General features: G+C 44.9%; 2 protein-coding genes across 9 annotated transcripts in view; one reads left to right on the forward strand and one right to left on the reverse strand.

The window, feature by feature from the left end:
- GID8 (GID complex subunit 8 homolog) lies at positions 1-7,929 on the reverse strand. 3 transcript variants are annotated; one of them, XM_038158721.1, is made up of 5 exons: positions 7,611-7,929; positions 6,067-6,196; positions 4,731-4,927; positions 4,050-4,247; positions 1-3,712 (listed from the first exon to the last, which is right to left on the reverse strand). In XM_038158721.1, the coding sequence occupies exons 1-5, from the start codon at positions 7,773-7,775 to the stop codon at positions 3,539-3,541; spliced, it is 864 nt and encodes a 287-aa protein (XP_038014649.1). In that variant the 5' UTR covers positions 7,776-7,929; the 3' UTR covers positions 1-3,538. The 3 variants fall into 3 exon arrangements, with proteins under 3 accessions (XP_038014649.1, XP_038014650.1, XP_038014651.1); XM_038158722.1 differs by lacking the exon at positions 7,611-7,929 and adding an exon at positions 7,346-7,459; XM_038158723.1 differs by lacking the exon at positions 7,611-7,929 and adding an exon at positions 6,829-7,336.
- The window catches only part of DIDO1 (death inducer-obliterator 1), a 25,766-nt gene continuing 18,774 nt past the window's right edge, over positions 7,902-14,893 (forward strand). For 2 of the 6 annotated variants that reach the window (XM_038158711.1, XM_038158713.1), the window contains exon 1: positions 12,172-12,466. The gene's annotated coding sequence lies outside the window, so the exon portion shown is untranslated. Of the gene's footprint in view, positions 8,034-9,672; positions 9,786-11,868; positions 11,888-12,171; positions 12,467-12,631; positions 13,078-14,893 lie in introns of those variants that run through there. The other 4 variants (XM_038158715.1, XM_038158714.1, XM_038158710.1 and 1 more) reach the window with 4 other exon arrangements.

The following is a 14,893-nucleotide window of genomic DNA, read 5'->3' on the forward strand; positions in this document are numbered from 1 at the left end:
CACAGGGATCCAACTCCATTTAATGAGCTTTGCAACCCACTCGGACACAAGGTGGTTTGAAATAAGTCGAACAACACTCAGCTAGTCAAGGATTTTTTAAAGTAATGCCTTTAAGCTTATACTCAAGCATACAAAGCATAAATTTTACAAATTAAAAACAATAAAATCACCCTGGAATAATGTAGTGGCTTTTCCTGTATTTACAAGGAGTGGAAAGGAGGCAGGATTCTTTTCAATTTTTCTTTTAATGTAGGTGGAAGAAGCTGAAAGTGTTTCAATGAAATCATCTCAGAGAGAGAGGTACTTCATCTGGCTTAAAGGTGTATGTTTGCCTCTTCAAAAGCCTCGAGAGGAAATGCTTTACTCAAAATTCTGCTGTTAAGTTTCTGTGCAGCAGCCTCTGCTTTTCCAACTACATAAAATTAAACAGTTCAGTAAGTAGTTCTCAAAGTACCACCACAACTTCATCTTCAAGAAAGTCTGTGAACCCCCCACCCTTCCAAAATCCCTCCTTTGTACAACAGAAGCAGCCACAGCTCAGCTTAGATTTGACAGGCAGAAACAAAACATGGGAACAGCAAAGACAGTTACAGGGACGTGATGGCTTTGGGAAAAGGAGGGAGATTTGTAGCCTAATCAAACACACTTGCTATGCAGCCTTTCTGCAGAGGTATAAGACAAGATATTTTACAATCCAGCTTCTCCACATCCACAGAACGAATGAAAGAAATCTTATTTGCTTTCAGCAAAGGCAAGGCTGGGGGAGGATGAGTGCACCACCTCTAATGACCAGATCTGTCTGCCAACGTTGGTTGTGAAACAAATCTTCTTACAAAAATTATTTTCATATTGTTCTAAATTCAGTGGAACAAAATATGTATTTTTACACTAAAGCAAACTGATCAAAGTGGCATTTAATAGTATTTGTTAAAGTGGTTACCTAACAAAAATGGGTTAACAAAAGCCCATTCATTAGTAGTCACCAAATAAGACACTTCTCATGCATATGACAAAAATTCATTTGTGTACTGAGACATCTGTTTACTGTGTACAATATTTCCATAAATTATAATATGTTTCACAGCCCCTACCATTCAAGAATATTTCAAACAGATTATATATTATATTTGTATATGCAAACTATTTTATATACACTAATATAAAGATCCTTAGAAGTACCAATATCACTACCTTTATGCTTTCTCTAAAATGCATAGCTTTCGAGTATCTTCTTGCAGTTACCAAAAACTTTACAGATTAAAGCTGCTTATCAATGTGGCATGTTCATAAAAACAAAGTGAAATAGTTTCTAGACTAATTTTATATTAACCCCCTTAAAAACGTGTTTACTTTTTAATGGAAAAAAAACCAACAAGCTAGTGGAAATTCAAGTAATCTATGCTCAATCATTGCCCAAATACTCTATGAATTAAGGTAGCGTTCTAGGAGGACAGTGAACTTCTCACGCAGGGCTGTAATACTGCATTTCTCATGGAGAAAAATGCTCATCATGCCACAAAACCGCACCACTTGCCACTTCACCCGGGAGAAGCTTTACAGGACATTCAACAACACAAGTGTCAGAACAGAGAGGAAAAGCTGATCAGTTCTATATGAAGAAATTAGAGCTATTCCAGTTTTGTTTCTGCAGTTTGTTATTAAACAAAGTTACATTAACCATACAGTTTCTCACAAACTAAAAGTTATACATGGTTTTCAGACATCAACCGACTTCAAAAGGAAAAAAAATTAAAAAACCCCAAAACAACCAAACCCACAACTGTTAAAAAGTTTGGTGTTAGAACAACCAGCCTGGGTGAAGGAAAGCCAAACTGCTGCTGTAGCTGGGGGGCTACTGATAGCTTGTTTGTTATATATAAACTTGAAGACCTCCCTACCACAAATGCCTCAAAGTGGAGAACAGAACAATCAGTAAGAAATGGGAACAAAAGATTTTGTTACATCCATCTTCTCGCTTAACCTTGGTGCTCTGCATCTCTCACAGCTGCTTAACAATGGCTTCCCCCCAAAAAATAGCTACACGAGTAAACAGTGTTCACAGTAATGCAATCAGTAACAGGTTTTGTTAGTTCCCCTAAGCCAGGTGTATCTGCAAAGCTTTATACAGTTTAATGCGTTAAGTATTCCAGTAAAATTAAGTGAAAACTAAGTTTCATTCTACAGGGTAATACCTACCATACAAGTCTAGAGTATGTACAGTATGGGACTGGTGTGACAACTGCCAGTGTCTCATGATGTTAAACTGTTTCACTCATCAGCTTGCTCTGTGCTTGGCAAAACTTGATCTATAGACCTAAAAATCTAGAGATAGATTTGGCAAGATTAGTGCTTCCTACCACTGGGTATAAACCAGTGTGCAGCGCTGCAATCACTCGACCAGGACATCCCATACCCAGAAGATTACAATTTGTTGACTTGAAAGTCTGGACTTCACATTAAAACTATAGTTCTAACTGGAGTGAGGACAGTCAGTAAACAAATACAGATGAGGATGAACTGCATCTCTTCAGAAAGGTATGGAAGAAGTGACAAAATGCAAATTTCTGGTTTTACACAGCCCTGCTTTGCTTAGCTCAAGGCATAAAAACAGCCCAAGTAGCTCTAAAACTACAATTCTCATTCAGCAAGCATGAAGGCAGATCCTGCACAAGATGATGCATCAGAGGCTTCAACAAGTATCTCTCCCCACCACGTGATTTCCTAACACAAATCTTTCAGCTTACGGACATCCAGTGGCCTTCAAAGCTGTAGCAGCCACCTGGAATTGCTGCAAATTTAACATAGGGGGGAAAAGGCCCCTGTTAAAATAACCTTCAAATGCCTCTGGGGCCGTTTTGGTCATTGGTGAATATTAAGAAAAAACCTATTTCCATCAATACTCCTCCTGAAAAGATGGGTCACTGATCCATTATGAACATAGCTCTCACCATATAAAGCACCAAGAAGTCAGAAACAAGGAAGAAAAAAAACCAAAACAAAAGTCCTTAAATTATGATTTACAAGTTTGTACACTATTTCCTAAGCAAAAAGTTGACCTTACTGCAAAGTTTATAGATGAAAACTTGACCAGTTACTTTTAAGGGGAATGTATATCTGGCTATAACTTAAAGGTAGAAAATATTCACTGTTCTATATACACATTTCAAACAGGAGACAGTTAAACTGAACAGTTGCCAATATAACTCCATATTAACTCACTGGCCACTAAACTAGGCATCAGCAGCCAATTAGAAAGCTTGAGTTCTGTACTTTTAAAAATGCAATTTTTCCTGTCCTGTTTAATTGTTTTTTTAAAAATGTATTATAGTGCATAGCCTAAGTCAGACTTCCAAAGAGATACAGCGCCTTTCAATGCAGTTTTTGCAGCATTTAAAAGGGACTTTTCTCCCTTCAAATTAGATGTTCATTGAAAAATCTGAATTGAGTGCTGTACTGTAGTAAAAATATTTCAGTCACAGACTGATATAAATGTATACTGTGCAGTACTACGATTTTTTGATGTCCATCTGCACACATTTTACTTGGGCTCTTCAATCGTCCCCTTGCTGAGGTCTGTCATTTTGGGGTATTTCACTTTCTTCTGGTCCAGCTCATTCTGAGCCCACAGTAGTAGTTTCAGTAATTTTGCCAACTTGGGTGTTGATTCACGATTTTCATAGTCTAGAACAGCTTGATTAACCTCACTCCATACCTGGAAAAGAAAAACTGGAGTTCAGTGACAGTTTTCATATGATTAACACTGCTAAAGTCAAGCAGACACTGGGAAGATCACACCTAGTGTGCTAATTCCTCAGAAATGTCCAGGACAAAGCTCCACAAACTACAAGCCTGGAGAAAGCAAGGAAGAGAGCCAAGCAGTTGAATACATTTGGAATATATTAACACCATTTTTAAAATCTTGCTCAATAAACACTTCTGTTCTTTTGCATATCACTCTATAAGCTTTCTCTGAGCATTTCAAAAATATTTAGATTTTATTTTCATAACATACATATAAAAGACATCAGTTCCCTTTGAGAAAGGACTACCTTCTGTCGCTGCATCATGTTCAGCAAGTCTCCAAATGGTGATTCTTCGGGATTATCAAAGGCAAGCAGAGCCAGCGTGCGCTCCATTTCTGTCAGGCATTCCCTGCTCTCCTCCCCTTGTTCTGCTAATTGGGTCTGAGCAAATTCCAGAGCTGCCTCTGTCTCACGCTGCCGAATCAGTTCAATCAAGTGCTGTTGCTACACACGAAAGACACAGCAATATTAGCCCAACAAATTAACAAATCTCCACTACTGCAAGCCTGGAAGATTCAGACACTTGGTGTGTAATTCGAGACAAACACTAATCTGTAATTTGACAGTTTGAGGTCAATTCTTCTCAATGTGTGAGACAAGGAGCTGCAAAATCTACTGAAAAAGGGAACTTGGTGCTTTTGAGTAACAGAGTTTGAGAAGATAGGATACTAAAGGAATTCAGGCCAACAGCAACTGGAAGCTGGTAACCCACAGGTCACTGCTGCTGTTACAAGTTCTCAGGTTAATAACTGTATATGGTGGCTCCTGCACCATGCCACAAAGTTTCCCACTGCGACCAAAAGAACACCCACAACTGCACCCATGTTCAGTCACAAACCTCCCAACATAACCTTAACTTCTTCACTACTTTTCCCATTCTCTCAGCAAACTCTAAGACAAAGATAAAAGTCTGCCACCTGTCCTCACCTGCAAATGAAAGTAGAGATATCTGTTGGTATCCAGCAGCTCTGGATGGAGGCTGTTTATCAATGCAATGGCTTCCTGGATCTGCCCTTTCAAGATCATCTCACGGATTTTTATTCTTTCATCCAGAGTCTCTAAATCCACGCTGGGTTCAATTCCAGACTCCATCCGAAATTTCTCTGCTGCTTCTTTAAAGCCCTCTGAAATAGGAACATTTTACCCATAGAATGTATTGCACGAAGCACTTCAGAAGAAAACCTATCAGCTTAATTTGAGTGTACTTGTGCAATTTGGGGGTTTAAAGATTAACCCAAAATTGTGAAAATTTCTCCTCTATATAAGAAGTCATTTATCCAATAGGCATTTTAGATTAAATGCTTAATTCATTCTGAACTCATGGATGCTCACTCTCCAGGGAAGCAACTTGTAGTTCCAATATCTCTTAACACGGAAGCCTGTTTTATACTTAAATAAAGCACTGTGCTCATTGCAAAATGAGATTGTGAAAGTCACATTTTCAAGTGGGTGGTTTTGCTTTGCCCTCCAGCCCCAGGTCTGTTTACACAGATCCAGCAGTTTTTCTGAGAAGATAGACAAGAAGATATAATTTTGCTTTCTTGTGTAGTATTTAAAGTTATAATAACTCTTTTAAACCCCAGGTCTTGCATTCACAGACACAAAACTGATTTACACCACCCACTAAGAGGCTCTTACTTCAACCCAGAGGCTTCACTAGGCTCAGGGTAAACAGGGGTGTAGATGGATACAAACACCTCCGCCCTAGCACAGCTTCCTGGCATGGCATGCACCTAATTACTAGCAACAATTCCCCAGGTTGCTCAAAGTATAAAGCCAGGCTGTGTGCTGAAGGGGTTAATATTCTGGTCTCAAATTATTTTGACAACAGTGCCCTTTCAGAGTTTATCTTTCTGCCCAGTTAAAACCTTGCTTCTGATAGTTGTTCTTGCAGCTTTCAGACTGTTATTTAACAACAGCAACTTATCTTGAGCTGCTTCAATGACACAAAAAAGGACATCACGGAGAAGCAGGTCATGTTTACAGCATTGCAGAAAACACTGTGCTTTCTCTATCATTTAGCAGAAGAGTTCAGGCTCATAAATGTCATCTGTATTCCACGAGAACTCCTCAGTCTCTGATTTTTTGTCAGTCTGCAGCTAAGAGAACACCAGAGCAGGTGGGCTTTGCTAAGAGAAGCCAACAGCAATGACTAAGTTCTCACAGCCCTTAATTCCACTCCATCCAGTCCCATATTCTACCCCAAACTGATAAAGTACGTGACACACGTGAAGAGCCTCCAGGCGTGAGCGGGTGTTTTTACCTGTGACAAGGTAGTTCATGATAAGGCGGTTCATGTCTGCTCTCTGGATATGTAAGTTATTAAGCTTTTCCATCCATTCATCTTTCGTGATTTCATCAGGTTTTTCTGCATAACTCATCCTGGACTCCAACTACAAAAGAAAAGCATCTCATTTAACATGATTCAAGAAGAAATAAGTTTAATGTGTGTAAGAATTGTGTTACTGCCATCTTTAGAGCCTTCTATGAGCTCTTTTAAATAAATAATCCAAAAGTGACCCTTTTATCTTAAACCAGAGTTTTGCATTTTCCCCCTCCTCATTCCTGCACTCTCCCATATCTATTTGCCAGGCTCTAAAGCTGCTTTCAGAAATCTCAGAATAAAAAAAATTCAAATACCATCTTTTTCTAGTTACTCTTAAATCCATTCCATAAAAATCTTGTGTAGAATTTACACAGGACATGCAGCATCACAGTGTGAAACCAGCGAATCAGAGTTTGACAGCCAGCCAGAAAGACTATGACAAACACTTATAGCAACGCCTATGTAAACAATATCTGCTTTAAACCTTCACCAAAACTTCGGACAGCTCCCTACTACAAAACTGTCCATGATACATTACCCAGCGTACAACTCAAAGCTTTACACCAGCTCAGCTTCGCCGCCCCGAAAGTTCTCCTGTCAGCGCTACTAAAACGTTATCTCCACTATTTTTCTAAACAATATTTCTGTTCGCATTGGCAGGCAAAGCATTTTACCAAAGCCGCATTTAGTGATTTCTACCTCCAAGTCACGACCACGGGGGCAGCGAAAGGGGAGGACAGGCGGCCACAGCAACAGGCACCGCCAGCCCTGGCAGACAATACCACGGCCAGCGCGACTCCTCTCAGCGAGCCGCTTCCAACAGGTTCTCCCTTCTCTAACCCGCGGCCGAAGCCGCCCCGCACCCAGCAACTCCGACAGCGGGAGCGCGACCCGCCCGGGCCCCGACCACTCCAGGCCCCGCGTTCCGCCGCCCGCAACCGCGCTGGGGGAACGGGGCTCCCGCCGCCCCGCGCTGGTGCTGCGGCCCGGCTCGGCTCGCCGGGGACTCAGTTTCCTCCGCCGCCCCGGCCCGGCCCTGCGCGGGCCACAGAGGCGCTGGGCCACGGGAGCGCTGGGCCCCGCTCGCCACAGGCCCGGCGCCTCCGCTGCGGCCGCGGCGGGGGAGCGGCGGCCGGGGCGGCGGGTCCGGGTCAGGGCGAGGGCCCCGCTCCCGCCGTGCCCCGAGGCCGGCGCGGCCCCCCCGCCGCCATCTTACCGCGCGCGCCCGGGGCCGCTCCGACGCACGAACGCGGGGCCTCCGCCGCCTCCGCCGGGCCGCAGGCGCGCGGGTCTCGCGAGAGCGGCGCTCGCGGCCAATCAGCGCGCGGGGAGCGGGCGAGAACACGCGGCCGAGGAGCGGGGCCGGGGCAGCGCGGAGGCGGCGGGGCGGCCATGGCGGCCGCGGGGCGCTGAGGGACAGCGCCCGCCTCCTCCTGCTGCTGCCCTGCGCGCCCGCTCCGCGCTCGGCTCACGGCACTGACCGCCGGCTCCGCCGCCAGCAGCTGAGGCAGAGGCTGATCCGGGCCGTGCGCGGCGCGAGGGGCGCAGGAACCGCCGTGTGAGGCGGCGGCGGCTCGTGCGCGGTCGCAGCGGGGTCGGTGCCAGCAGCGGTTGTGGAGCGGCCCTGGGAGCCGCGGCCCCGCCATCGGCCAGGGGCACGGGCAGGGCACAGCCTGCGGTGTCCCTGTGCAGCCCCGGCAGCTCCCACGCGTGGCGATCGGCTGTGCTGGCAGCTGGCCTGGCTGAGGATTGATGGTCTCCGCCAAAATGCGCGGTGGCTGCTGAGGTGTTGATGAACCCACGCCGGGGTTTGTGGGTCACTGCAGAAAAAGCAGGAACACAATGTTGCCAAAATAGGTTCTTGCGCCAGGTGAACAAGAAGCCAATCCACACACAGAGTCGAGGTATTTGATTTATTTACAGTTCTGCGCAGAAACGGGTGCTGGGTGGCAAATCCACAGAGCCAGCACACCAACTATCACAATTTCTTACTATTTATACATTTTAGCAAATTAATTAGTGGTCATTGGCTACAAATGGATTAATCCGCATGCTCAGTCTTGTGTTTTGGATCCATCAGTGGTCACGATCTGCCCCTGCCCTAATTACCTTTAACCCAGTTGGAGCTGATTTCAGAACAATTGCTGAATTGGCTTTATTAGTGTCTTCCTTATCTTGGAGTTGTGTCAGATGGCCTTGTGACCCATGAATTCTGCATTCTGTGTGTCCACTATCATTGGTACATCCTTCTTACCAAGCTTTGTTAACTTCCCCAAAACTTCAAAGAGCATCCTCCCTTCAGAAAATTTTACATATTCCACATTTTGCAACAAAACCTCGATTTGTACATTTAAAGGGAGAACGGGCATAAAATGTACATTTGTCTGTGCGAAATGCTGCAAATGATGCACCTCAGGAAAATGTAATTTCACTCACACAGATGGGGAATATAGACATGGTTGTACATTTTTCACTCTTGAGTTTGTAACAGCAATGAATCAGCCCAGGCTTCAAAACTCACTTTCATTACAGTTGTGCTTACGTTGAAACAGAGAAAACCTACGATGTAATAAATAACCAGGATAATAGAATATCCTGAGTTGGAAGAGACACACAAAGAACAAAGTCTTAAGTCCTGATTCTATGCAGAATATCATGGCCAGCTGAATTTCAGTGGCAGGAAAAGGAAGAATAGCTTTAAGCTGATAGAGGGCAGAGACACCTTCCACCGGACAAGGTTGCTCCAAGCCCAGTCCAGCCTGGCCTGGAACACCACCAGGGATGGAAATCTTGATCCATGCCTTTTTTTTTTTTCCTACTAATGCTCTGAGTGCAATGAAAGTTCTGCATGTTTGGGGAATTGAGCAGTATCTTGAGTAATAAATGATACATATTTTATACTCTAGGAAGACCCAAAGCTGTGCAGTAATGCAGGGGAAAAGGTTTCTTACATCATTCTCTATTTTCCTAGCACCAAACACTGACTTCTGTCGTAATTCTCCCAAAAGTTGGGAAAAACCCTTTCTTTTTGCTCAGGGAAAACCTTGCAGGATACTCCTGTGACTTCCAAGTTGTATTAAAATGCACAACTACTTTGCTCTTGGGAAATTATCCCAAAATACAGCTTCCATATGCCACAGTTCTACAAGAATCTTACTGTGGTGAGGCAGTAGTAACATGAAAAGTTGGATTTTTGGGGGGCAAGATGACAAAATTGAGATTAAAACAAATCTATAATAACTGTAAGTGCAGTTTATAGATTTTTACCATGAATTAGAATTTGTTAAATCCTCATTTCAAAGAGGTGTTTTGATGACTAATCTTTGGAGTTACGTGAATCCCAAACCAAAGTCACTAATTCCAGGCGAAGTCACAAAAATGCTTGTATAGAAGGGAAGGAATTTACCTAGAATTGGAAAGGGCAAAAATTTTGCAACTTTGTGTCAGCTGGTAAAGAAGGGGGTTACTTTATTTATGTGAATGTGATTAACCCTCATTAAAGTATTTCTCTGTGCTCATCCAGTCTTTTTGGAAAATCTCCAGGAGCCTTGGAGAATCAAGAATCCTGAAGAAGCCTCACCTTGAGACCTGCCGTGCCTGTTTTGTGATGTGCAGAGCTCTGAGGACAGAGGCCTTTTTCCACTGAAAGAAAAAAGGTAAAGTTGGAGCACAGCCAACAGAAATTAGTCTCTTCTGACTTAAATGTATTAATTATCTGTTAAATACAACAAAATCACCAGAGACTGAGGAGGGAAAAGGACTTGCTCGTTTGCTTTCATCCATGCTCTTTTCATGGGCTAACTCTTGTCTGCAGTTTTTTTTCCTGGCTGCTGCAATTGGCTCACTCAGAGCAATCAGTGATGGAGAGCTAAGGGAAGGAATGAACATAAAAGAAGTGTTGTGTTTATATTTAAGGGTTGTGCATCTTCAAACAGTGCTTAAGGGGAAGGTGGGTAAGAAGTGACATCCCAGATCTGGGGACATTGTGCCACACAACGGTGATGTCTTGTCACAAGGTTTTATGGGTCACAGGGAACAACCCTTGTGTGAGACACAGCAAATGTAAGTGAGGCCAATTTTAGAAACCCAAAGTTACAAAAAAAGAACAAACATTAATTAGGGAAGCCCAAGCCATAAATGTGTCAGCTGCTGAGGAAAGTTAGTGCACTGACCACCCACTTTTGGAAGGAAGTAAAAAGTTTTAAGGAGAGTTAGTGCTGAGGGATTTGTAGGTATCTCAGCATAAGCTCTGGTGTCTGAGGAGGAGAGACAGCTAAAGTGCTTATTAGGCTGTTTTAGAAGCTGATTGATGGTTATTAATCCCTTCTAGGATTTCCCAGCAGAGTTTTCATCTCAAACCAGTCACAAATTACCAGCATGTTACAGGAGAGAAGGCCTAAAGTGAAACAAAACTCACATTATAACCAAAAAGAGCTCCTCCTGCTTTGCTGCCAGGATGATGTAGATTCAGACCAGTAACCCAGGAGTAAAATTCCCAAATTAAAATAAATTGGGCTGTAAAAGGAAAAGAATTAGGAAGACAACAAGGCAGGGAAAGAGCTGAGGTCTGATGATGAAGGTGACACATGTTTAGTCAGCAAAGGTAGATCCTCTGACTGGCTTTAACACAAAGGTGTAGAGGTTTTGTGGTTGTTAGTGTAGGGTGCTCACTGGGGGTGCAGACTGCATCACCACTACCTTAAAGTGGTGTAAGCCTCTTACTAAATGTGTGTAAGAGGAATTTAATACCTGTTTCACTGCAGGATTCCTTGAGGCAGGCATACCCCGTTCACTGCTGCTGTGCAATTCCTTGTTTTGCGTGTTCCCTCTCTGTTGGTGTGTAATTCCTGGCTTTGAGCACTCCCTAGATGCTAAATTTATCCATTAAAAGCAGGTTACTAGCTTTTCCCAGAGCATAAATCACAGTGCAGATTGATCTACCAAACTCTAAGGTATTTCCCCTCCATGTGATTTCATTTATTGCAGCTCTGTAGCTGCAGAACAAAATCTGAATTCCTGCTTGCTCGTAATTGTGATGTTTTGTACTTTTGCACAGGAATCTGTTGTGGTTTTTTACCTCTTGGTGTTCCTGGGTGAAGTATTAAAGCTGCCCAGTTTTACAGCTGGAGAAAGAGCCTGACTATGCTAATAGCAGGTTTTCTAACATTATCCTGAGCTTTTGCCACCAGAAGTGTCATGAATAGACTCCTAAAATATGTAATCGAATTACTTGACAAAATCCTGTAATTCTGTAGAATTATTCCTAGGTAGGTTTTTTCCCCCTCATGTTTTTACTCCTTAATCTCACTAAACACTGTATCTATCTGGAATCCACCTGAAACCTGTGTTATCAGCCCATGAGAAAAATGTGCAGGATCAGGGTAAGCAAAGAGCCAAACCTCACACCTCCAGCTGTCTAAAGGCTCTTCAGGTGCCCAGGTCAGGAGTCTCTGTACGGTGTTGGGGGTGTTCTGTACCCCTTGGGATCCCTCAGTGTCTGTCAGGAGTGGATGTTTCTGGGTGCCAATGTCCCAAAAAGCAACAGAAGGAATTCCACATGTAAATGGAAGTTAACTCTCTGTAGCTATTTGTAGCAGCTTGGATCCTGCAGTGGTTTTTTAGTAGCTTAATCATTGACCAAAGATGTTTCCTGTGGAGGCTCCATGTGTTGGATGGGCAGATTCAGAGAACATTCCACTCTCAGCACTCCGAATTTGGAGTCAGAGGAAGGCATTACAGCAGCTATTGGGCAAACATTGTGAGTAGAACAGAAAAACCAACCAAGTCCCAAGTGGAATGCGCACAGGTGGGCAGCACAGCTGCTGTGAGCAGGTGGCTGTGCAGCAGCAGCCTGGCTCCTCTGCCATGTTCCTCCGCTGCCCGTCCACCCTGACGAACCATGGCTAAAGCTGCCGTTCGCGGGATCCGCGTGGGGGTGCGAGCGCAGAAACGGGCGCGGGCAGTGAGTGCAGAACGGGCCGCGCCGTGTGAGGAGGAGCCGCCATGGCGCTGAGGGCTCCGCGTGAGGAGCGGAGCGGAGCGGCGCGGCCGCCATGGCGCTGAGGGCTCCGCGTGAGGAGCGGCCCGACGCGGCCGCCATGGCGCTGAGGCCCCGCTGAGGGGCGGCGCCGCCGCTCTCCCGCCCCGCGCCCGCCGGGTCCTCCGGGAGGCGCGCGCCAAGGGCGGCGCTCTGGCCCCGCCGCCGCCATCTCGGTGTCGATGGTGGCGGGGGCGGGGCGGTCCCGCCCAGCGCTGCCGCGGAGCGAGGAGGAAATGGCGGCGCGGCGCGGCTGAGACCTTTGGCGGCTGCGGCGAGAGCTCCCTTTCTCTGCTCGCGGTGAGTGCGGGAGTCGGGTGGGAGAGCACCGGGGCGGGAGGAGAGTTGGGAGCGGGGCCGCTGCTGCGGCTGGGAGGTCGCGGGAAAGGCGGCCCGGCCGCCTTTGGGCTCGCTATAAAATGGAGGCGGGCGGGCGGCCGGAGCGGCTCGGGTGTGGGGGGGGTTCCCCGGGGAGCAGCGGGGCGCGGGCACGGCACGGTCCGGCCCGGTCTGGAGGAGGTGGCGGCTCCGTGCGGGGCCCCGAAGGAAGCGTTTGTCTCACGCCGCGGCGGGGCCGGAGCGGAACGGCCGCTCCCCGGGCGGAGCGGGCTGAAGGCGGTTCCTCCATCTTGGGGGGAAGGAGAGGCGAGGAGAGGCCCGGTGTGCTCGGAGCCCGTCGCCGTCATGGCCAAGCTGACGCCGGGAAGCTGCTTCGTGACGGCACCACCGACTGCACCAGCGGCCCCGGGCCCGCGCCGGCGGTGGCTGGGGCGGGGCAGCGCCCTTGGGGACCCAGAAACCCAACCGAGCCCAACCGAAATCGTTCCGGGGCTTCCGAGGGTGGGACTGAAACTGCCCTGCCCTGGAGAGGTGTTGGTTTTCTCTGGGCAAAGGAGGGGATCTCCTTATTGGTGAGTTAAATACGAGGAGCTGAACTTAATCGTGTTCTGCTGACTAGTTTGTAGGGAGAAAAAAACCGGATATTTAGACAGTAGGAATTGTTGGTCGTTTTTAAATATTTAATAAATTCCTTGCCAATTTCCTATCCTTGGCACTAATGTACTTAAGTGGTACTGATGTACTTAAATGCTGTCTCTTGGAGGTGGTGATAATTTGGAGCTGTTTGTTTGGCTTGCAGAAACCATTATTTGGTGGCGACCAAATTTTGTTTCATACAGTTAAATAGTTCATACCTCCAAGCAACAGCTTATGTTTTAGTTGTGGTTTTGAAAATCTTACTATCTTAGCCTGTCCTTCTTAACTTGGAAAGAATGTTATAATCTCGCAATGTGTTATAAAATGAATGTGTATTATGCTTGCCCTGCAGTTTTTATCTCCAATAATTTGAGACAGTGTAACGTGCTCTTTTTCTTGTATGGGCTTTCACGGGTTTTCCTTCCAGGAACTTCAGGGAGAAAAAAAAATGTTAATTCCTTTTATTTCACTCAGAAGATTGTATATAGCATTCCTAAATTCCCTGGGTTTTTTTTGGTTGGTTGGTTTTTCCCTGGATAACAGAGTTCACATTTTTTTCTCTTTTGAATACCTAGCAATCACAGTCTTGATTAACTAAATTCTTTGGCAAGTAATATTAAACTATATTTTGCCTCATTTTATGATAACTTTTTTTACTGTTTGCTTTTTCTGTATTTTCCTCAGTTTTAAGGGGTAATTTGAATTAGTTTAGCTTTAACAGTCTTGATTCTACTTCTACAAACGAATTTTGCTGTCTCTACAAACAATTGCTGGTCAGTGAAAAATGATGTGTAGTTACTGTCCAAGTGTACCATGTTAATTGTAGTAGCTATTCTGGGTTGTGCTCCACTTTTATGTGTGCCAGCCACTTGTTATCATTCCTTGACATTTAGAACTTTCTATGGGAATAAATATAGAAGTTAGCTCAAAATAGCTGTTGAGTTAGGCCTTAATTTTTTCTCCCTTGACAGTTCCAGAACTGTGTCACACATAAAGGTGTTTCAATGCACCGGGGTGAAACACTGAAGGCCCATGTTGGCCTTCAGCCTCCATTGAGACTGCTTGACTCCAGTGATTAGAAAATCAAATAATTGGTGTTTTCAAGACCAGCATTTAAATAATTTTTTACAATGTTTTTGGGTTGTTTCTTTAAGGGATATTTCCTGTTGGTATGCACATGAAGGTTTTGCTGTGTTGCAAATATATGTACAGTGCAAAAATACCTGCAGTTTTAAAAACTGTTGGAATATAAAATAATAATATAAGCTATTATCTATTCACACATTATTCAGAGGGTGTTTTCGTATAACTAAATGATGGATTTTGAATTAAAAAAGCAAATAACACCAAAACCTCAAAACTTCCCAAAGCAATGCAAGTAGAATCGAATCTAGGTTAGTAGATAAAATTGAATAAATATTTTTTCAGTGTCTAGTGGACTCCCAAAAGCCAGTGTTTGTTCTGCTAATGCAGCTTTACTGCTAAAATCTTTCTGGCAGTTGATCACGTTATTTGTTTCTGTTTTAAGATAGTAATTGTCTTTATAGTTGTAACTTAACGACTGTGGGATTTTAATTCTGCACAGCCTGAAACTTTAAGCTGGAGGTTTTAGCAGGAAGAGGAAGAGCAAGGATTAAAGGGGTTGGGCTGAGAGTTATAAAACATAACTGAGGGAAGTGGGAGGAGAGCCTGGGCTGGGTGAGAGTGACATTAGGTGGCTTTAGTTGACAGAACTGGTGTCTCTGCACCATT

This window comes from Motacilla alba, chromosome 20 (assembly GCF_015832195.1).
Source record: "Motacilla alba alba isolate MOTALB_02 chromosome 20, Motacilla_alba_V1.0_pri, whole genome shotgun sequence".
Lineage (NCBI taxonomy): Eukaryota > Metazoa > Chordata > Aves > Passeriformes > Motacillidae > Motacilla > Motacilla alba.